At 37.8% G+C, this 23639-nt stretch overlaps 1 protein-coding gene across 12 annotated transcripts in view; it reads right to left on the reverse strand.

Annotated features, from left to right (window-relative positions):
* Positions 1 to 23639, reverse strand: part of KYAT3 (kynurenine aminotransferase 3) — a 54051-nt gene that overhangs the window by 14366 nt on the left and 16046 nt on the right. For 11 of the 12 annotated variants that reach the window (XR_013827701.1, XM_079917722.1, XM_079917718.1 and 8 more), the window contains 8 exons: positions 16219 to 16277; positions 15489 to 15633; positions 14698 to 14847; positions 11491 to 11577; positions 10577 to 10702; positions 10360 to 10480; positions 4181 to 4257; positions 2864 to 2953 (listed from right to left, as the gene is read on the reverse strand). Coding sequence is in view for 11 of the 12 variants with exons in the window: in XM_079917722.1 (XP_079773848.1) it covers positions 2864 to 2953; positions 4181 to 4257; positions 10360 to 10480; positions 10577 to 10702; positions 11491 to 11577; positions 14698 to 14847; positions 15489 to 15633; positions 16219 to 16277 (855 nt within the window). In the remaining variant the exon portion in view is untranslated. Of the gene's footprint in view, positions 1 to 2863; positions 2954 to 4180; positions 4258 to 10359; positions 10481 to 10576; positions 10703 to 11490; positions 11578 to 14697; positions 14848 to 15488; positions 15634 to 16218; positions 16278 to 19515; positions 19579 to 23639 lie in introns of all 12 variants that reach the window. The other variant, XM_079917715.1, reaches the window with a different exon arrangement.

Genomic DNA, 23639 nt, shown 5'->3' on the forward strand with positions numbered 1-23639 from the left:
GTCCTTGCCTTTATGGAGATTCCAATTAGTGTGTATTGGCAGGGACATGTGAGAGGAATGAGAAAGAAAACAAACAGATAAAAAGATCAGGATATTATTTGTTCTGCTGGAAGAACTGAGAAGTCTGGTGTGGTTGAAGGGTAGCAAGAGAGATAGCATGGCAAGAGAAGACACTGAGATGGAGAAGGGCAAAATCACAGAGAAGACTGCATGTCAACAACATTCAACCGGAAAAGAGCAATAATAATAACTCCCCAGAACTAAAAAAAAATCTTGGATAAATAAGGATCAGTTGCTTCAGCCTCAGAATCTGTGGTTCACCATTGGAAGCTATGTTTCCAGTTTCCAAACATGGTTGTCTGAGGGCATGGGAAAAAAACAAGCACTTAGCTGAAATGGAGAATAAGATAGTTCAGAAAAACATGTTCTAGGTTCTTAGATGAATCTTTCTTTTCCTCAGTAACTTATTATTCCCTATAGTAAGAGATATTGCCTAGAAAATTCAAAGCCCAGGAGACATAAACATCTGTCCTCACCGTAAAATTATACTGGACTCCTCTCGTCTCACACCCCACATGTGATCCACTGGCCAATACTGTCAGCTCTACCTTCAAAGTATATGCAGAACCCAACCACTACCTACCACTCCTACCATCCCCATATGGGTTCAGTCCATTGCTGTCTCTCTCCTGGATCATTTCAATAGTCTGCTAACTCAACAAAGCGGCTAGAGTCCCTTTGATAACACAAGTTAGATCATGTCCCTTTGATAACACAAGTTAGATCATGTCACTCCTGGAGAGTGCTCAAAACTCTCCAGTGGCTTCCTATCTCACCCAGGATTTACGGTGACAAACATATCCCTACTCTATCTGGCTCCCAGCTACCTCTCTGATTTATTCCCTCCTATTCTTCTCCCTTGATCATCCCGTCCCAGCCTTTGTGCTTTTCACTGGTAGAAACTGCCGGCCCTAGGGCCTTGTACTGGTTTTCTCAGTCTGTAAGGCTCTTCTCTAGTTAATCATGTGACTACTTAACCTCCTTCAGTTCTCAGCTCAGATGTCACCTTCTCAGTGAGGCTTTCAAAGACTACTCCTTTTAACATTGTGTATTTTCCCCATTAGCATTTTATATTCTTCTTCATCTGTATTTTATTTTTCTCCATTTCTTCTACCAACATCTGACATATTATGTTATTAGGACATTTACTTGTTTTTGATCTGCACTCCCCCACAAGGCTGTCAGCTCCAGAAGGGCAGGAATTTTTGACTGCTGTATCTCTAATGCTCAGTAAATATTTACTGAATAGGTGAATGGATCTACTTTGAGAGGATGAAATACGTTTAAAATATAATAAAACCAATGTCCGACTAGGCTTTATCATCATATATCACTTCAGAGAGTCACTGGAAAAAGAATTTTAAATTAGGATTTTTTTTCTCTTTTAGTAGGTATTTTTGACGGGAGGAAAAAAGTTTATTGTAGCCAACATATTTTACTGTTTTGACCTTTTAACTGCCTTCCAAAAAAATTAATTTTTTCTCAGTGTTCTGATTATTCACAAAGTAATAGTACACAGATCCCTGTTTTACAGATATTAAAAAAATAGAAAATATAAAAAGTCTTGCAACCCACCCCTGACCCTATCTACTAATTTCATCTATTCCCCCCTTACCGCTACAAATAGCCACGTTTACTAGTTTCTTACGGATTCTTCCAGAGATCCTTTAAGAAAATAGAAGCAAATCGTTTCCCCCCTTTCTTATACAGAATATAGCATAAATATATACTGCTCTGTATCTTGCTTTTTTTACTTTATAATATATCCTGGAAATCTTTCCATGTCAGTAATTATAGAGCTTCCTCATTCGTTTTTTTTTTCTTTCTTTCTTTCCCTTTCCTTTCTTTTCTTTTCACTTTTAAACAGCCATGGTGATACAGTAATGGTCCCCAAAGATGTCCATGTCTTAAAATCCAGAATCTGTAAATATGTCACCTTGCATGGTAAAATTAACTTTGCAAATGTGATTTAAGTTAAGATCTTGAGATGGAGAGGTTATCTTGGATTATCTGTGGGCCTAATGTAATCACAAGCACCCTTATAAGGGAAAGAAGGTGGCAAGAGAGTTAGTGTCACAGAGGGACTTGTATTGACAGAGGCAGAGGTTGCAGTGATGTAGCCACAAGCCAAGGAATGTGAGCAGCCCCAAGAAGCTGCAAAAGACAAGGAGCAGATTCTCCCTTAAAGCCTCTAGAGGGAATGCAGCAAGGCCAACACCTTGCTTTTAGCCCCATAAGACCCTTTGGACTTCTGACCTCCAGAACTGTAAGATAAAAAATTTGTGTTGTTTTAAGCCACTAAGTTTGTGGTAATTCGGCACCAAGAAATAGGAAACTAATAACAGTCATATAACATTTACACGTTTAGACAGACGATAGTTTATTTAACCAATTGTCTATAGATGGACTATCCCCTATCTTCCTCAATGAATGGTCATATACATAGAGCTTAAGTGTGCAGATAATAGCTAAAAGGTAAATTCCCAGAGGATACATTGCTGCTTCACAGAGCACATATATCTCTAATTTTGCTTGGGGCTGTCACTGTCCTCCAGAGAGTTTGCAGTACTTTGTAATCCCACCAGCAATGTATGAGTGTTTAAAGTTAAAACATCATGTATTAAAAACAAAACTATTCTTGATAGCAATGAGTTTGTGTTTGCTCCTGAATTTCCAAAGTATACTAGAAGCCCTGCTCAAAAAGGACATGAAGGGAGGAATGAAGCCAATTCAAGTACACAACATAAAACTAACACCTCCACCCAAAGACCATGCATCAGCCCCAAATTACTATAAGGCCTACCTGTAAAGGAGTCGCACAAGTATAAACGGTATTTTGTTGAACTGTCTGTAAATGTTTTATCAAATGTTTAGGACCAATGGACCAGCCAAGCTGGAAAAGAAAATTAGATTTGAAAAATGAATCTAATTGTAAGTACCAAATTTGATAGAGTAGGTAAGCTTAATGTAATTATTAGATATATGCATTTCTAGAATGCTCACACTATGAAAGTAGTGTAGTCTTAGTAGTTAGAAACATTTCAACCCTGATCATTTTGTGGAATAGTTTCCAACTGGAGTCACTAAATTCCGCCTTCAGAAGGTAAACAGTGCCTGCAATCATTATTATCTTCCCCCCTCTTTGATTTGCTACTTCTAATATTCTGGAGGTCTAATAACCAGTAAAAAGCTTGTTTGACTTTGGGCTTCCCTGGTGGCGCAGTGGTTGAGGGTCCGCCTGCCGATGCAGGGGACGTGGGTTCGTGCCCCGGTCCGGGAAGATCCCACATGCCACAGAACGGCTGGGCCCGTGAGCCATGGCCACTGGGCCTGTGCGTCCGGAGCCTGTGCTCCGCAATGGGAGAGGCCACAACAGTGAGAGGCCCACATACCACAAAAAAAAAAAAACTTGTTTGACTTCAATATAGGTAAAAGTAACTCTGAATGAGGGCCGTAAGGGAGTCTTCCATAATTTGGTTCTCCAGCCCTCATTTTTGATACTGTCTGCTTCTTAGCCAAGTTTAGAAGAGGTGAAGTTGGAAGATAACCAAGTTTCAATTGGATCAATTGTGATTGTACTACATAGTGCAGTGGTTAAATGTGTGGATTCTGAACCTAGACTTCCTGTCCTGGCTTGAATTCGAATTCATTAGCAAGGTAACCTTAGGCAAGTTACTTAGCTTCTCTGTACTTTAGTTTTATTGTCTGTAAATGGGAATAATAAATTATACCCACCTCATAATGTGGTTATGAGAATGAAAGGAATCAGTATGTGGAAAGCTCTTAGAACCTGACACATACTAAGTGCCAAAATGTTATCTATTACTTTTTCTCGTTTTATATTAATATACAGTAATCTGAACATTCTTTGCAAAGAAAAGAGTACCATTAGTTGGTTACTTATAAAATTTAAAAATTACCTAATTTTTCTTACTTTTAAAGGAATGATTAAGTCTCAAAAAGGATAAAGGCCAATATGAAAACTGAATGAGTAAATAAGCAGATCAGTAAGTATAAAACCCTGGGTAAACTGAATATCTATGCATTTAAAACACAAAAAACTCTACAAGAAGTAAAATACAGGCCTGTTTTCAAAAAGTTAAATTCTTCTTCATCTTACCTTCCAGCCAGTGACACTGAAAGTCTTTCCAGCACTTCCTATCGTTATTGTTCTCTCCCACATACCTGGAAAAGTGGCTGAACAGAAAAAAGAAAAAAAAAAAAAAAGGTTAGATAATTGCTTTATAGTCAGTCTACACTCAGTATAATCTAAAAACATAAATGCCTTATAGTCAGTATAGTTATTTCAATAGGTTTTTTTAGAGATAATTTAACTTTAACCCAAACACAGTTGAAAATGTTACCATGCTTGAAAACATTTAAGTGGCAAAATTATCTCCCAGGGCAGGAATGGCAGAGGTGCCAGCAGGCAGCGCTCCAGGCCGGTTCAGTGCTGTGGTCACAGGAGCAACAGCACTCAGTGCTCAGCGTTAGTAGTAACTGGGTGCCCAGCATAATCATTCTGTGGCACAGTTTTGCTTGTGGTTCTGGCTAGTGTTTAGCTCACCTCTACTCTGCCCATTTTCTGAGTCTATTTCTACAGGATTCCTAGGGCAATGGTTCTTAAAATACAGTCCCCACACAGCAATAGCAGTATCACCGGGGAACTTGTAAGAAAGGCAAATTCTTGGATCCTCAGAAACTCTGGGGAAGGGCCAACAATCTGCATGCATGTGTGTGAGTGTGTGTATGTGTTTTATAAATAACTTACTGAGATATAAATCCCATGACATATAGTTCACTCGTTTAAATGTACCATATCCACAAAGTTAAGCAACAATTACTACAATCAATTGTAGAACATTTTTTTTCACCCCAAAAGAAGCCCTATACCTATTAGGTATCAACCACTAATATTCCCATGGCCAGTAATTTTAGCACTTATGCCTGAATGGAGCTTGTCTAACACATGTATTTTCTCTGTAATGCACAACACAGCTTTCCTGCTCCTAGAAGCATTAGACAGCACTTCAGCACTATATTTGGGGGCCATTTAAAATAGCAAAATCACTGTGAAAAGAACACTTGCTTATAGAACAAGCTGTAATAAGAAGGCAGAGTGTTGCCTTGTTGACCTTAACTGGAAACATCCATGTCAGGCAACTCAAATTTTTCACCCCTCTGGACATGTCTGCAGATGAAGCACTCTAGTGATTTGGGGGTTACAAATGTATTTTAGTGAGTAGATGAATTCACAAATACAGATTCCATGAAAATGGCAAATGACTATATAAAAATTTTCAAGTTGATTGATACCTTTAGTAAAATCATTCATTCACTTATTCATACACTCATCAAACATTTATTAGCAATGATCAGGTGCCAGGTACTAAGCTAGGTCTAGAGGAAACAATGACAAGAAAGATGCAGTTCCTATCTTCAAGGAGCTTAATGTCTAGTGGGGGTTGGAGACAAGAAGAACAATTATATTACAGTGTGATAAGTGCTATAATAGCAACAGGCATGGAATATTCTGCAAGGATAGGAGATGGTGTTAGGGGTAGTTCTCTGCAGTCAGTAATGATTGAGGTGAGACTTGGATGACCACATAGGGCTTTGCTGGGTAGAGAAGGGGAAAAAAAGGTGTTTTGGACAAAGGGGATGCAGGTATCAAAGTCATGGAGGTATAAAATACAAGAGTTGGTGAATTCCGTTGGACATCAGTAAATTATTCCTCTGTTAATCTGAGAATGCTACCTACAAAACTGTTTTTTGGATTCCTCAAGTAATTTAGTTGTGAAATTCTTCACGTGCAATTCCACAAGTTTTTCACCTTTTTTTTTTAGAGGTACAATAGATGCTCTTACATTGTTCTAAGAGTGTTGGTATGCACAAAGGGAAAATAAATACCCATTTCTGGGGGGCTAAGTTACTGTCTTCTTGAAGTAATCTTCTCATAAGCAAGTTAAGTGCCTACTAAAATGTAAGATAGCTAAAGAAAGTTCCAAAATGGATACATATGCAATTTTAGCCTATCACGAAATACCTGTCAACATTTGTAAAGGCAGGAAAACAATATAAATCAGAGAAGTTACCACTGTATTCTCTGTGAAGTATAAGAAAACCCAAAAAGACAAATGAAGAAAATATTTAGAGGGTCCATTCAAAGAAGGAATATTCTAACATTTGATGTAAATAACCATATCCTTTCAAGTTTTGAGACATTTCTAGTCTTCTATTTAGTCTTCTAAAATATTCCAAAGGACACGACAGATGTCGCACTTTCCTACTTGATCACAGAAAAATCCATAATGCAGATTATCACTTCCTTTAAAATAATAATATATATCCAAAATCAGGAAGGCCTATTAGTAAAAACAATATTTAGAAATAAATTCTTTGAAAATAAAAATTACCCAAACTAATATAATACTAATATGTTTTAACAATAAGTTATACATGAAGGAAATAAAAACTATGCACACATCAAATGTAGGTTTCATTCACAAAATATCAAATCTGACTATAGCATAAATTTAAAAGGAGAGCTAAGTAATTTCTTGATGGCTATTTTGACCATATAAAAGAGGATGTCTTTTTTCAAGGAGTAAGCTGATCAGCTAAATAATTTACAAGGAATTTTATACTAATTTTCCAAATATCAATAGATTAGTATATAAATATCAGTGTATTAGTATAATCTCTTCCAGAAGAGAGGTTTCATTTGTCGACTGTAATGTCATTTTACTGAAACCTGCAGAAATCATTTGAGTCAAGAATCTGATTCAGTAAGAACAAGTTCTACTATTTCAATAAAAAGGGCCCTAAGTAATTTAAAACATCTGAATGTCCATGTCCTCTCCATCTCAGAGATCTGGGGAGCTACAGAAGTTAATGTAAACACATAAGCAGAGCAGATGACCACAGCACTGCATGTGAATATAGTAACCTAAAGAAATAAAAAAAATCTTTGCAGGTCTGATGATTTTAAGAAAACGTATCCAGTTCCAGTATTGGTAAGTTTAGCTTGCAGTTATACCTGAAAGGCAGCTGGTCTTTGTACTTCTCATTTATGATCCTTAAATCAGCCACAGCAGCTATAACAGTTATTCACAGGTGACTTAGGCTTCATTAGAAGTCAGATAAAGATGAGAGATATGATGAAGAGTGAAAACTACACCAGGAAAACTGCCTCTGTGACAACATGAAGATGATGCTAATTTCATGATGTATGGCCAGCAAGCCTTACTGTATTATATTAAAGAGCTACTATTGCACTCTGTAAATTGATGGAAGAGCCATTTAGCATCTTTCATGTAACAAAGGCCACTGTATTTAATAGAATAAGTTTTCACACATTTGTACTCTCTAAATAATGAAATAGTGAATTCATTTTTTTCTTGTTTTAACTTTATGAGTTGTTAAAACAACTAAAAAATCTGAGTTGAAAATATATATCTTTAGGAAATAACATCATCATTTACACTTTTACCATGAAGGGCTTATAATATAAGGTTTAAACAATAAATTTCAAGATCATTTACAGTAATATTTTGGAAAGAATATTGCTAAACTGAGTTAACTAAATTTTTTAAAGCTTTGAGTCATTGCATAGGCATGAACATTTGTAAAACATGTAAAATGTTAAGTATAAAATTGTATTTATTCATTAGATAGATACCTCTTCCTCTCTCTGCTTAATCTAAAAAAATTAACAAAACATTAATTGTCCATGTTGGTCTGATTTTCAACTGGGAAGAAGTTAGTGACCTGAGACAGAGATCATCAACAAGATGTGAGAAGGTGAGCTGTGATGCAATTTTGACAAATAACAAAAGTCTGCTGCGCTAAGGCACCATATCTTGCAAATCTCCGACCCTCTTCTCTGTTTATACATTCCTTAGAAGATTCATTCTCTTCCATGGGTTCCACTATCAACAACATTTTGATGACTGCCAAAAATAAATCCCTTCACAATTTGATCCTGACGATCAGGCCTATAATTCTACTTGTTTCTAGACATCTCCTCCTCTATGTCTCAAAGACACTGAAACTTAGCAAGACTAGAGTATGAGAAGCAGGAATTTCCTTTGCTCAGCTCTTCCCCATAGATCTGTTCCTCCTCCCACATCTCCGTCCCTCGGTAAGGGCCTCATCACTGCCTAGTGGTCCAGGCTAGAGATCTCAGAATCACACTTGCTTGCTTTCCCACCTTCAAAGGCTATATTCTGTGCCCTATAGTTTTTACTTCTAAGCAGCCCTCATGTATCATCTCCACCGCCAGGGCATCTGACTTAAGATCCTCACCTGTAGCTGGTTCTTACCTTTATAAAACAAATCCAATATGGAACTAATTACCCTGCCTCGTCACTACCTGTTGCAGTAGTTCTCAAAGTATGCTCACTGGTACCCTGATGATCAAATTAATTATTGACTTTTTAAATAGAACTTAAAAAAATCAATATTAAGTTTTCCACAAAATTTTCTTAAGCCACAAAATTTTAAGCACTTAAGGTAAGTGCTACCACTTATCTGATAGTGAATGCTACCAACAGTGAAACAAATGAGCATTAGAAAATGAACATTAATGGCAAAAATCAGAAAAACTCAGATGTATTTGTTTCAATAGCACTTTGTTACAGGTAAATACACACAGACTTGTAGTTTTTACACTGACTTCTAATTACTGAATTTCTGTTAAGAAAATTGCCTCTAGTTTCATGATGAAATAAGTATGTATTGTCACTATTTCATGATGTGAACATCATGACTTTAAGATGCTCTATCACTAAAGTAAGTTTCAGAACCACTGACCCCCTCAATGAAGTTTAAACTCTTTATCCTCATATATAAAGTCCTTCAGAATCACCCTACTTTTCCACTCTCATCTGTGCCAGTTACTGCAACACACCCTTCTACCACTTAAGTATATCTTGATCTTTCATGCCTCCTTGCCTCAGTGCATAAAACTTTATCTGATAGGAATTTTCTTTCTATTTCTCTGCCTAACTAGTCCCGTCTTTTGCCCACTCCTTTGTTGATCACCTGAAGCAGATGCTTTCTCCTCTGTGTCTCTACAACAATTTGTAATTTGCCGCGGATAATTATGATATGTGCAAAAACTATTTATATATAAGTGCACTAATTTTAAAATTTATTGGTTCCTGCCAGTGATTTTAGTTATCCTTCCCTCACCCTTTTCATACTTCCTATTCATTTTATTCAACAATTACTTTCTGACTGTCTACCATGCACAAGACACTTTCTGGGAACTAAGGAGTCAGAAGAGACCAAAACATTTAAAAATTCCTACCTTCTTGCAGGTTCAAAGTAAAATATATAGATGCTGATATTTGTTATAGAGGAAAAAACAAAAACAGAACAGAAAAAGGACAAAGAAAATGCTGGAAGGAGAGGTGTAACCATCTTAAATGTTGTGGTCATCAAATTTGACATCTGGGGCTTCCCTGGTGGTGCAGTGGTTGAGAATCTGCCTGCCGATGCAGGGGACACAGGTTCGTGCCCCGGTCCAGGAAGATCCCACATGCCGCAGAGCGGCTGGGCCCGTGAGCCATGGCCGCTGAGCCTGCGTGTTGGAGCCTGTACTCCGCAACAGGAGAGGCCCAACAGTGAGAGGCCCGCGTACCGCAAAAAAAAAAAAAAAAAAACATTGACATCTGAACAAAGACCCCAGAGAGGTGACAGACTGAGCCATTTGGATATCTGGCAAAAAGTGTTTCCAGGTATAGGTAGGGCAAGTGCAAAGACCCAAAGGTTGCAGCCCAGTTTATAACCCTATAGTTGATATAAGTTTGGATTACCTCAGAAGACACTGTGGCTTTTGTGAGATGGCCCAGTAGTAATGGTGAAATTCCAGGCAAGGGCCACGCAGCAATACCTTACTGTCATGACAATTTTTTCCTGTTGACCTGGCATTTTGGCAACCTGCTCAGGAGGGACAGACCAGTTCAGGAACAATTAAGTTCCCTATGTCTTATATGCCAAGTAATAGCTAGATTCTTGAAAAAAGCTAAAACTAAAGGCAAAAGTACTACTTCTCTGGTTTCATAGTTTTATAGTGTGATCCAAAATCTCGTCTCCTAAGTTTGTACTGCTTGTCCTTCAATCTGCTCCTAAATTCACTCAAGCATCATTCATTCAAGGCCCATTTTTTAAGTACTCACAGACATTTACCCATTACAAAGACTATTTTAAAGCTCTTCTGGGATCCTTTCCAATCAGATGTTCCACACGTGCCCAAACACATTTAGATTTGTGATTCTATGTAATAATTGGTACCTATTTTAAAATGCTTATTTCCAGTATACACAAGCCATTCATAAACCTCATCACTGATGCAGAGTGTGTCATATTTGATGCAAAGGTCAGCAATTACTTGGAGTTCCTCTTTGGTATACACCTACACATATGAAAGGAAACAAAGGAGCAGAGCCAATTATTCAACATGTGAGAAAATGATGGACCAGAAGACTGTATAAAGATATCAAAGACTCACCTTGCCAAGGGGGTTATGCGGAGTATTTAGTATTATAGCTTTGGTTTTGGAATTAAATTTGCTTGCCAGTTCTTGAGGATCTAATGTCCAGTCAGAACTAGACCATTTTTTCCCATCAACAAGTTTCTAAGCATGAAGAATGAAGATGTGATTTAATTCAGTTAATTTATGTTTGCTGTCCTACAAAAAAGTAACCTAACAAGGAAAAAAAAGTAGAGAAAGGCATGGCAAAGGTAACTGAATAGATGACAAACAAAGAAAAGAAATAGAAATAACTAAGCTTTACTCTGCCTTAGGAGCCCAACAGGATGTGAGTTCCATGCTCATACCTGTTAATTGGAAACATGAACTCTGTCAACATTAACGGCTGTGAAAGTGCCTATATTCCTTCAAAGGAGCCAGCTCTAACTATGGTTAACACATCTGATACTATAAGACTAATAGAAGATTCTGTAATTCACCTTGTATCACTTATTTTGATGAAAATTTTAAAAAGACAATGGATCTATACTGTATTCCTAAAGATAAAAGCAGAATTTAAAAAAAATTACTTCATTCAGAATTCAATAAGCATTTATTGAGCACCCAGCATATACCCTACACTGTTAGTCACTGAGGACCAGAGCTATAAAAGTGAGTCAGAAATGGTTTCTGACCTGGTGGTGCTCAGTCAGTAGGGGAGACACATAACCACAAAAAATAGTATTACACACAATGTAGACGCTGATACAACAGACAGACGTGCAAACACAAGATAAAGTAATAAAAGATCCCCCTTTAAAGTTGTTACCTTCAGTCATAGTAGAGATATATAGTAAATCCCAAAATGTAATCAAAGTAGGAACTTTACTGGCAACAAAGTCATGGTATTTACAAAACTTCTTAAAACATGTGAATCATAGGGGCAAACTTACAGATCTCAGGGGAATAAAAACAGGTATTGCTCCAGCCATTCTCACCATGGGCTCATAGCAGTCATAGAAAGGCACTATCACTATGACCTGGAATAAAACCAAATAACACAACATATTAATCATTAATCCATTTAACAAATATTGTGTACATACTATGTGCAAGGCACCATACTACATGCTGAGATGCAGCAGTGTAGAAAGCAGGCTTTGTCTTCTCATATCTGAGTGAAAAAGACCTTGGGGATAAACTTGTCGGGATCCTTAATTGGAGCCCTTGATCTCTTAGGGAGATCTGTGGATAGGCTTGCAGTGGGACCCTTGGAATTGTATGTAAAATTTTTTACATGCATAGGTATATTTTTCTGGGGAAAGGGGTCATAGCTCTCATCACATCCTCAAAGGGATGTTCGAGCCAAAAACATTGAGTTTAAATTTCAAATTAGAAAATAAATGATCAGTGGCAGAGCAAGACCATAAGGAAAGAGAGCACTGCAACTGACGCTCTCCGCTGTGCAGTACTAATTTATAAGTATTATCCTGAGAGTAAAGACGTTTATTGTTTCTCAAAAGCATCCCTAAACAAAAAGCGTATGCAGGTAGACAGCATGCTACTGCTAATGTCTGATAACCACAATTTCCCTCCAGATGACTTATATCTGGATCCTTTTTTCCTAGCCCCTTGAGATATACTTCCTGTTCCTTTTCTCCTACAGGCTCTCTCTCAATCACTCATGGCCTGGCTTTCAGGTCAGTGGGCCAGACTAACCTGTCCAGTTGGTATTCCTTCTTCAGTATGCCAGCCTGGACCTAGCATCCCTAACTTTTTGCTTTTCTATAAGGAGGGTTTGAACACATAATTTATATCCATTGTACACATTTGATTTTTCTATCTTTTTTAAACTTAGAAGTATTTCACAAAAATTTTAATATTATTTAGTTTTAGCACTTATTATTTTAAAGGCTATTTGAGAGTCTATTGAATTCTAGAACAATTTTGTTATAGTTTTCTTGTATAAATAACAGTGCAATGTTCACTTGTGACTATGCACAGTATCTTTTTAAAATCATTTGCTGAATAAATTCACATGATTGCTACTGCTAGACTAAAGGGTATAAACATGTTTTATGGTACTTTATATATATAGTCAAACTGCTTGTGAAAAATCTGGCAACAATTTATAATTTTACAAGTCTACACTAAACTGCCGCATTTAAGTTTGTGTTGGTTAAATTCATGGTACCTAATTATCACCCTAAATTTGCACTTTTTACTGCTTGTACTTCTTTTTCAAGGCCTTTCTCATTGGAGTCATAGGAGGCCCTTATATTCTAAAGCCCCTTTGTTTGTACTAGTCATCCAACTCACACTGAGTAGTTCCTATACAATGTGCTATGTGTTGGGTACTGTGGAGGACAAAGAAATGAGCCAGGAATGAATCTTTTCCTCAAGTTCTTAATTAGACTATGAAATTCTTGGGGACTAAGATGACCCATCTTTGTAGCCCTGGTGAGAAACAGTGCCTGGTACGAAGTGAGAGCTCAATGAAGGAAAGTAAATTGGGAAGGCAGCGAGGTGGAGCTGAAGAATATACTTAAACATGCTTCCCTGAAATTTCCTTATTTTTACAATGGAAATAATTCCCCTCTCTTTTTGAAGAATATTTACTGAGCACTCACTATTTCAGGTGCTAGCTCTATAGCGATAAACTAGTTTTCCTGGAACTTACATTCTCCTGCAAGACATTTATAATAAATAAGAAAACAAGGAAGTAAATCAGCTAATTTCACATAGTAATAAATACTATAAGGAAAATAATAGGTCAGTATGATGGAAAGTGGTGTGTGTGGTTTCAAAATATTAGATAAGATGATCAGGGAAGAAAGAATAGAGGAAAGAAGGCCAAGGGCTGAGCCCTAGGACACACCAATAAAGTGCAGAGTAGGAAGAAGCAACAAAGGAGTAACAACACCAAAGTCTCAGATAAAACTTTCAACTACTTTATAGGAATAAAGGAGATTACGTATATGAAAGTATGACTGTACTTCCTTACCATGTCTCCTTAAGTAGCTTACTGTTTGGCTGTAGTAGAGTAAATTGAGATGTAAAAGGATAATGTAACACAAAGTAACAGGTATCTTTCATAAAGAAGGTACAGATAAAGTGCGGGGAGAATTCAAAGAAAGGAGTTAACAATACAGATCACGGCACATATTCATTCTTCACACCCAGCTTAACCAACACCTCTCTAGAGCTTTCCAGACCTATATTAGCAGAGTTGATCACTTCTTCCTCTTGTCACCATGGTAACTTATACATTCCCCACGACCGCCTATAGCATTGCATTCCTCCTCATCTGTTTACAAGTCTATCTCCTCTACTAAACAGGGAACCCCTTCCACGCAGAAACCGTCTTTTAAAAATCTCTCCCACAATGTCTAGCATATCCTCAATAAATTCTTTATAAATGAAACAGGTGAGGAAATACTGAAGCAGGGGTATTGGAATGATAATGGGGAATTAGGGGCAGAGCTGACTGAGGTCAGTGCCAAAGTGGGTTTTATATCACGTCACTAAATAAAGAAATCACTCAGCCTTCTTGTTATACATCCCTCACACAGTGCTGCTAACAATACAGGGTACAAAAAGACAGGGACCAAATACTTGTTGATTGAGTTCGGATTAAAGGTTATTTTAGCAGTGAAAACTAAGATTCATTTTCCCGCATCACTGCTAGCCCCTTTTACCTTCTCTTATCTAAATAGGCTGTAAATATAAGAATAAATGACATGCAACAAAATGGATGAATCTCACAGACAAAATGATAAATGAGAGAAGCCAGACTCAAGAGTACATACTGTATGATTCTATTATATCAAGTTAAAGAGCTGGCAAAATGAACCTATGGTGACAGAACACAGAAGAGCGGTTACCTCTGGAAGAATATAGACTACGGAGGGGCAAAAGGGAACCTTCTGGGTTGCTGGAAATGTACTATATCTTCATCTGGTTTGTGGTTACATGGAGACATACATACACATATACATGTAAACATTTACTAAGCTGTACTTAACATTTGTGAACTTGACTGCACATAAATTATACTTCAAAAATGATTCAAATAAAAAAGAGTATAAAATAAGTAAAAATAAAAGCAGGACAAATGATAGTGATTAATATAGGCAACATGATAATGTTAATATACTTACTTCATCTCCCTCATCAATTAATCCTTGAATGGCATTAAAAAGAGATCCATATGCTCCTACTGTCACAAGGATTTCTTTATTTGGATTTATTTGATTTTGATAAAACTTTTCATATAGGCAGGACAGAGCTTTCACAAGTGATGGATGACCCTGTTGAGTAAAAGGAAGAACAAAACCTTAAATTTAATTATGGGACCTACTTCTTTGAGATAGTTTGGCTCTAAAATGTAAGAATTTTTAACATCTGGGTTTTATAATTTTCCAATTTGTATTTTTAAATGGCAATAAATTAAAATATCTTTTTTCCTATTTTCAGAGGGTTCCTGCATGAATGGTCATGAAGACTTGTGGTAATTGTTTTTTAGTAGAATCTATGAAATCTCTGGATATCCTAGGCATTCCACCACAGAAAGATGGAGGTTGTGCTGAGGTAGAAAGAAAGAAAGTAACTAGTTGGAAATAGAGAATATTAAGTAAGAAGCCAGTGCTGAGGCTGCGTAAGTTTGAAAGGGAGAGAAAATATGTCTAAAGTGAATATTCTCCTTCCCTGCTTGTCGTAGGAACTCATCCTGGAACAACGGTAAACGAAGGGCCAAGACAGGACTGTGGAGAAGCTCGAAGCAGGGGACAGCTCATCCTAGGAGATAAGGGTAAGGGTGAGTGTTCCTCTGGTTATCAAGTTGGGACAGTTGGTTCCAGAAAGCCAATTACGGAGAAGTGGTAGAAGTACATTCACGCACAATACAATATAAAATACAAGCTCACACCCCACATAGTCCTCATATACTTACAAAGCCCCGTGTGTACTGATTCAGACTATCAATTGCTGCAATCTTTGATAATTCTTCCTTTACATATACAGGAGGGGATATATCTGGAAGGCCTTGGCCAAGATTCACAACAGAGGGGTCTGCAGCCAACTTGGTAAATTCAATCCTAAGGTAAAAAATACTAATATTAGTAAGTACTAAAATTACAAAGTTAGCTGTTTATACCTCATAGTCTTTAGAAACTGAAAAATAAGACTTAGTTTAGTCTTACAGATCAAACAAAATTAATGAGTTCACGACAAAAATTTTACCGTCTACAAAATGACTTTACCCGGAAAAATTATGGCTGAACTGATGAACTTAATGTTTCTTACAAATCTCAGTTCCATGATGCCCATATTTTAACCACATAAATATTTTTCTCAACCATCTGCTGCTAGGTTCTCTTATCAACCATTAGAAAGGAGGGCTAATAGGAAAAGTTGATGGATTAGAAGGTAAGTTCCACAAGGGCATCCACCCAATCTGTCATTTTCTCTGTCCATTTCCAGTGCCTAGCTCAGGACCTTTGCTAAGTGAATAAATCAGTGTATGAATCATTATTTCCTTCCATTTCCACTGAATGGATGAATTAAAATAAGTGGTTTTATTTATAGACTATAGATACAGCTAAAAATTCCCAAATAAGGATATAAACATGTGGAGGAAAAAAACTTCACCCAATGATTATTGTTTATTCTAATGTACTCACCACACATTGCTATCAAGGCCTTCAATTCGTTTTGCATTTTTGAATTTCAAAGACATTTTCTGAAAGATATAAATATTGAAAGGTTTTAAAATTTCTTTAATCAAAACAAAAATGCGGGCTTCCCTGGTGGCGCAGTGGCTGAGAGTCTGCCTGCCGATGCGGGGGACACGGGTTCGTGCCCTGGTCCAGGAAGATCCCACGTGCCGCGGAGCGGCTGGGCCCATGAGCCATGGCCGCTGAGCCTGCGCGTCCGGAGCCTGTGCTCTGCAACGGAAGAGGCCACAGCAGTGAGAGGCCCGCGTACTGCAAAAAAAAGAAAAAAAAACAATGCCAGAAAATCATGGGTAACTCTTGCTTTTCCCTATTGGCACCATGGAAAAAGCAGTACTGTAGAGATAAATTCTAGACGCCAATACAAAGTTCCGAAGAGGAATTCATCTCCCACCTACTGCTCTAAGGAGTGTTTTTCCTTATGAACCTTAGATGTTTATCTTCTCACCTAAGAACAAAAATATCACCCTAGCCTAAAAAATAAATCAATTTAAAGGCCTGAACTATACTGAAGAGAACAATAATGATACTAAAAAAAGTCAGTTTAAAGAAATATCTTGAGGGGACTTCCCTGGTGGTGCAGTGGATAAGACTCCGCACTCCCAATGCAGGGGGCCCAGGTTTGATCCCTGGTCAGGGAAGTAGATCCCACATGCATGCTGCAACTAAAAATCCCGCATACCGCAGCTAAGACTTCGCATGCCACAACTAAGGAGCCAGCGAGCTGCAACTAAGGAGGCTGTGAGCCGCAACTAAGACCCAGTGCAACAAAACATATAAATAAATAAATAAATACTTAAGTCATGCTGTGAAGATCATTTTAGGCCAGGTGTACTAACAGTTTCACAATTAAGTTCCTTGTATGGCATACAGGAAGCACCAAAACAAATGGTTTTAAAACTACTTAATAAGGAGTTCTAAATAATAATAATAGTAGGTAACATTATTGGGTACTAAGTATGTACGAGGCACTGTTCTAAGTGTCTTAAATAATTAACTCATTTAATACTTACAACAACTCTATGTAGTGGTTCTATTATGAGCCATAATTTACACATGAGGAAAGTGAGGTACACAGAGGATAAGATCATGTAACTTTACATCTGCCCAATTCACGAAACCTAGTAGCATTTAAACCCAAACAGATTCAACTCAGGATGTGAACCCAGGTAGTGTGACTTCAGAACACATATTCAGTACTGTTTCCGCATACTGTCTTTTACTTAACAAGACCTTTGATTACTAGAATGCTGTCTCTTAAAAAAGTATATTAGAGGGCTTCCCTGGTGGCGAAGTGGTTGAGAGTCCGCCTGACGATGCAGGGGACACAGGTTCGTGCCCCGGTCTGGGAAGATCCCACATGCCGTGGAGCGGCTAGGCCCGTGAGCCATGGCCGCTGAGCCTGCGCGTCCAGAGCCTGTGCTCCGCAACGGAAGAGGCCACAACAGTGAGAGGCCCACGTACCGCAAAAAAAAAAAATATATATATATATATATTAGACATTTAGGTCAGGTTTACTCACATCAAGCAAGTTAGGGCTGGGGTATAAAAATATTAAAAGCTAAAATTATGGAAGAGCATGCAATTTTTTAGTCCTTTAGAGTCTAAAATTAAGTTTATATTATCTCTCAAAAGCACTGAATTAGTTTTGAGTTCATTGTTGCCAAGCTGCTGGAAATTTAAAAAAAAAAAAGATTGGCAGCATTTTTGCAAAGATTTTCCTAATAGAATATTAAAGTAATTTTAATTCCATCTGGGAGGGAGATAATGATTATTAAACAGATCATTGTTCTCATCTATTCCCAATAATGGAACCAAGAAAAATATCTTTTTACTCTCATATTTTTAATCTTTGAAACTCCAGTGAAGTAAATCACATGCAAATTCTCCAGAGGTTAATGTGCCTTCCAGAACAGCCTAATGATTAAATGCCCACCTGAACATGATGCTGTTTTAGAGACTACAATTATAAAACTAAAACTCTGAGAAAGATAGAAAAGGTATTCTAACAGTTGTTCTTTGTCATCTCTAAAACATGTTTAAAGTTAATGATTCATTTAATCTATGACTACAAACACAAAGTAGAAATTCATATATAAAAGTGAGCATAGTCTACAGTAGATAATTTAGACAAAGTCCAATTTCACCTAAAATATTTGGATAATTGCAGTCAAAATGCATTTTTCAGATTTAATTTTCTTTAACATTTGTATCTAGATGAGCCTCTTCTCCCACGACTCTCTGTGCCTCTGTTCCTTCCCACTGTATACCTCAACCATTCTGACCTGTTAAATATGCTATAGTCTTCTCTCACAAGCTCCGTATGTGATCCTTCCCTTACCCAAAAGGTCTTTCTACACCAATGTTTCTCAGCCTTTTCTTTTTGTCACCACCGTGCACCCCCCTCCCCCAACCATGGAGACTTTTTAGACATTTTTTCTAATCATGTCTCCCCCGCTCCCTCATTAAATATTAAGGAATAAGATTTTGTCAGATAGAATTGAGCTTTGGATGATCACAAAACATTGTAATAACCAAGATTTATTTCACCTGCCAAGCACCAGTTTCTCCCTCTTGGGGGCAATAATGCCCCTGTTAAGAATGCGTGTTCTGCATTCGATCTAAGCCCTGCTCTCCACAACCTCGTCCCTTCACTTGGCTAACTCCTATTCCACCTGCCACCTTCAGTTCTCAAGTTAGACTTCATTTCCTCCAGAGAGCCTTCTCTGATTCCTCAAGTCATGGTTAGATGCTCCTGCTGTGTGTTCCTATGACATGAAGCATTCCCAGCATTTACTACATAACATTGTCTTTTTTTCTGTTTATTTGTCTGTATTCTTCCTTAGACTATAAGCTCTATGAGGACTATTTCTAGGTTGTTCACTGTTCACTGACTGTGTATTAATCGGATTTCTCCAGAGAAACTGAACCAACAGGATGTGTGTGTATATATATATATATATATATATATATATATATAGCGATTTATTTCTAGGAATTGGCTCATGAGATTTGTGGTAGCTAGCAAGTTCAAAATCTGCAGAGCTCCAGCAGGCTGGAGACCCAAGGAAGAGCTCATGTTGCAGCTCGAGTCTGAAGGCAGTGTGGAGGCAGAATTCCCTCTTCCTGGGGGAACCTCAGTCTTTTTTTTCTCTTACAGCCTTTAGCTGACTGAATCAAGGCCAAATTACATTATGGAGGGTAATTTGCTTTACTTAATGTCTACTGATTGAAACGTTATCTTACCTGAAAAATATCTTCACGGAACAATCTAGACTGGTGTTTGACCAAATATCTGGGTAGTGTGGCCTAGGCAAGTTGACAGATAAAATTAACCGTCAGAGTGTCCAACACACAGTGCTATGCCTAGCACATAGCAAGCTTTTAATAAATATCTGATGAATGAATGAAAAAAACCCACACATTAGGAGTGAACTTATGGTGTCAGCTACCTTAAGTTAATGCTTCAGTAACACATGACCCCAAAGTCTTGGTTGCTTGAAATCATAAGGGGTTATTTCCTTCTTGTGCTACATATTCACTGAAAGTTAGCTGTTGCTCTGTTCCATGTCACTCTAACTCTTGAGACACAGGCTGATGAAATAGCCTCTATCTGGAATATGGCTAGTTTCATGGCAGAAGGAAAAAATTCTTAACAAGTTTCTGCTTAGATGCAGACACATCACTTCTACTCACATTTTATTGGCCAAAGCAATTTCATGGCTAAGCCTGACACCAACATGGCAGAAATGAAGTCCGGAGTTATAATGAGATACGTAGTTATTATGGGTTGAATTGTGCTCCCCGCACCCCCCCCCGCCCATTCTTACATTGAAGTTTTAACATCCAGTACTTCAGAATGTGATGTTATTTGGTAATAGGTTCATTGCAGATGTAATTAGTTAAGTTGAGGTCATTAGGGTGGGCTCTAATCCAATGTGAATGGTGTTCATATAAAAAGAGGAAATTTGGAGATAGACTGGCATACAGGGAGAATGCCATATGAAGATGAAGGCCGAAATCAGGGTGATGCTTTTAGAAGTCAAGAAACACCAAAGTTTGTCAGCTAATCACCAGAAGCTGGGAGACAAACATGGGACAGATTCCTCCTCACAGCCATCAGAAGGAACCAATCCTGCCAACACCTTGATCCTGGACTTCCAGCCTCCTAAACTGTGTGGTAATACATTTTTGTTGTTGAAACCACTCAGTTTGTGCTACTTTGTTAAGGCAGCCCAAGGAAACGAAGATAGCAGTGAAATGTATAAGACATGCTACAATGCCCAAAGACATCAAGATTCAGCAGTAGGTGCAAATGCTCACTGTCTAAGAACTATTGTCCAGAGTAGATCCGGTATTAGGAAAAGAAAATAAACCTAAAATCCTATGGGGAATTAAACATGAGCCCCAAGTGTACAATGGAACATCTATAGGGCCTGTATAATTTCTGGGCAGCTAACTCCATGAGGTGGCTTCTGTTCCCAGGGAGATTAATACCTGGCATACATATACTGAACTGCTATGTTATAAATGCAAAACTGCTAGGGTCTAATAAGCAGCATCTTTTGTTGTTAATGTGAAGCTGAAAAAATGCAGTTCTACAGAATCACCATTAAGTTCCACTCTTGGCAGAGATAAGAAAAAGCTTATTGTTATTGTCTTTAAAATGTTTACTGTACCTGTCAGAATAGCTATCATCAGGAACCTTCGTGCACTATTGGTGCGATTGTAAATTGGTGCAGCCACTATGGAAAATAGTATGGAGGTTCTTTAAAAAAATTAAAAATAGAACCACCATATGATCCAGTAATTTCACCTCTGAGTATTTACCCGAAGAAAACAAAGACGCTAATTTGAAAAGATATATACACTCCAATGTTCACTGCCTCATTATTTACAAACAGCCAAGATAAGTGCCCATGGATAGACAAATGGATAAAGAAGATGTGGGGTGTGTGTGTGTGTGTGTGTGTGTGTGTGTGTGTGTATATACATATGTATATATTAAATATGGTGTGTGTATATATATACATATATACACACACACACATACACATACACACATAGAATATACTCAGCCATAAAAAAATAAATAAAATCTTACCATTTTTAACAACATGGATGGATCTAGAGGGCCTTATGCTAAATGAAATAAGTCAGACAGAGAAAGACAAATACTGTATGATCTCACTTATATGTGGACTCCAAAAAACAAAACAAACAGAAAAAACAAATGAAAACAGATTCACAGATACAGAGAACAAATGAGTGGTTGCCAGAAGGGAGGGGGCGTGAAATAGGTGAACGGGGATTAAGAGGAACAAACCTCCAGTTATGTAAAATATAAAACATAAGGATGTAATGTACAGCATAAGGAATATGGTCAATAATATTGTAATAACTTTGTATGGGGACAGATGGTTACTAGACTTATTGTTGTGATCATTTCATAATGTATACAAACGTCAAATCATTATGTAATACACTTGAAACTAACATAATATTGTATGTCAAATACATTTCGACTTAAAAAAAAAATGTTTACTGCAATGGTACTGGAACAGGAAAGTCTGGAAAGAAGAAAAAAATATTACCCATTATCCTAAGACTCAAACATACTCAAGTTTCAGTTGTATGTAATTTGAGGGCCCTACCTGTTTGACCTGATGCATTTAGATGGGATAGGACAAGTGTAGAAAAAACCCAAATGGTGAGCTGAAGCTGGGGAAATCAAGGCTGTCAATATCTGTGAATCACAGGGTATGAGTCAAGTATAAAAAAGATAAAGAATGCAAGAGGGCTTCCCTGGTGGCGCAGTGGTTGAGAGTCCGCCTGCCGATGCAGGGGACACGGGTTCGTGCCCCGGTCCGGGAAGATCCCACATGCCGCGGAGCGGCTGGGCCCGTGAGCCATGGCCGCTGAGCCTGCGCATCCAGAGCCTGTGCTCCGCAACGGGAGAGGCCACAGCAGTGAGAGGCCCGCGTGCCGAAAAAAAATATTTAGAAAAAAAGAATGCAAGAAAAGGCCAGAAACAGAAATTACAAAGCTAATTTTTTGAGAGGTGAAGACAATAACCAGGCATGGGAAGCAGATGGACTGAAGTACTTCAAGACTAGGCTGGAGCAGAAAGGGAGCACCCGTATAATGGGCATGACTTTAATGTGGTGCCAGGCTGCTGGGGTAGCCTAAACATATATTATCTTTTAGATCTATGAATTAGGCATTTATAATCGTGATCACATGTGAGTTTTAAAAATTTTTTTGCCTTTTCTCTTGACGGAGTATCTTAAACATTTTATGAATTTTCTTAGTCATCATAAAATTTTCAATTTTAATTAGTAGGTAATATTTCAGGTTATGAATCACACCTTACTCCTTCATTCCCCTAGTTTGTGCATTTATTATTCAAGTGTTTGGCAATTTTAGGTAGTATGTTTCTTCTGTATAGTATGTGGTCCCTGCTTTGTTTCCTTCAGTTTTAGTTTGATGTGGAAAGTGAATGTTTAAACAGATCCGTTTCAAAAAGAAACGTTGTGCCTCTTTCCCTTTGGAAAGATGATGTATTGACACATTACCAGTTTGAGAGTCTGCTAGAAATTTGATAGTTCCCCAAACTGACTAAAAAGAAACTTTGTTATACTCTTTCCTAGCTTGGAGAGTGAGAAACAGACCAGTGCATAGATGCCTTTGAAGCTCCAAAACTATATGAATCAGATCTCTTAGTTGCACAGGCAGAAACTCAATCTCAACAGCTTAGGGAAAAAAGGAATTTATTAGAAAGCTCATGTCACCATGAGAAGGTAAAAGGTGCAGCCAGCATCAAGGGTAACAGTGAAACCAGAAACGTAAACCTCATCAGGGCTCTGCTTCATCTACTTTTCTATGCAATCTCTGCTTTTCTGCACATGAGACAAAACACAGTTATACCTCCCGATTTCACCACCACAGAGGGCCTGAGAGTTGCCTTCTCTGGTGCCAATTTCAAAAATTCTAGGGAAGGGCTCTGAATGGCTCCTCCCCCCCTCCCCGATTTAAAAAGTACTATATTAATATGCCTGTTAAGACTATAATGAAAAGATATCAGAGCAGTGTGAAGCAAGATCATGAGAGAAATAGAGATGTAGTCAACCAAGGATGCCATTTTTTTGGATGCTTTTTTTTTTTTTCAAATGTACTTACTACCCAATCAAAAAACGGTATAGACCTGACTCCCCATCTCCAGCCCCTCTGGATGTGCTCCCTAAGCTAGAACCTGTCACTGCCCCTGGTAGTATCTTTACAAATACACCAGCGCCTAACAAAACATATGTTTGGAATGGGGAAAAGAGCATTTTCCAGAAAGATAGGAGGAACTGCTGTCCTTAGAGAAT

The sequence above is a fragment of the Stenella coeruleoalba genome, assembly GCF_951394435.1.
Source record: "Stenella coeruleoalba genome assembly, chromosome: 1".
NCBI lineage: Eukaryota > Metazoa > Chordata > Mammalia > Artiodactyla > Delphinidae > Stenella > Stenella coeruleoalba.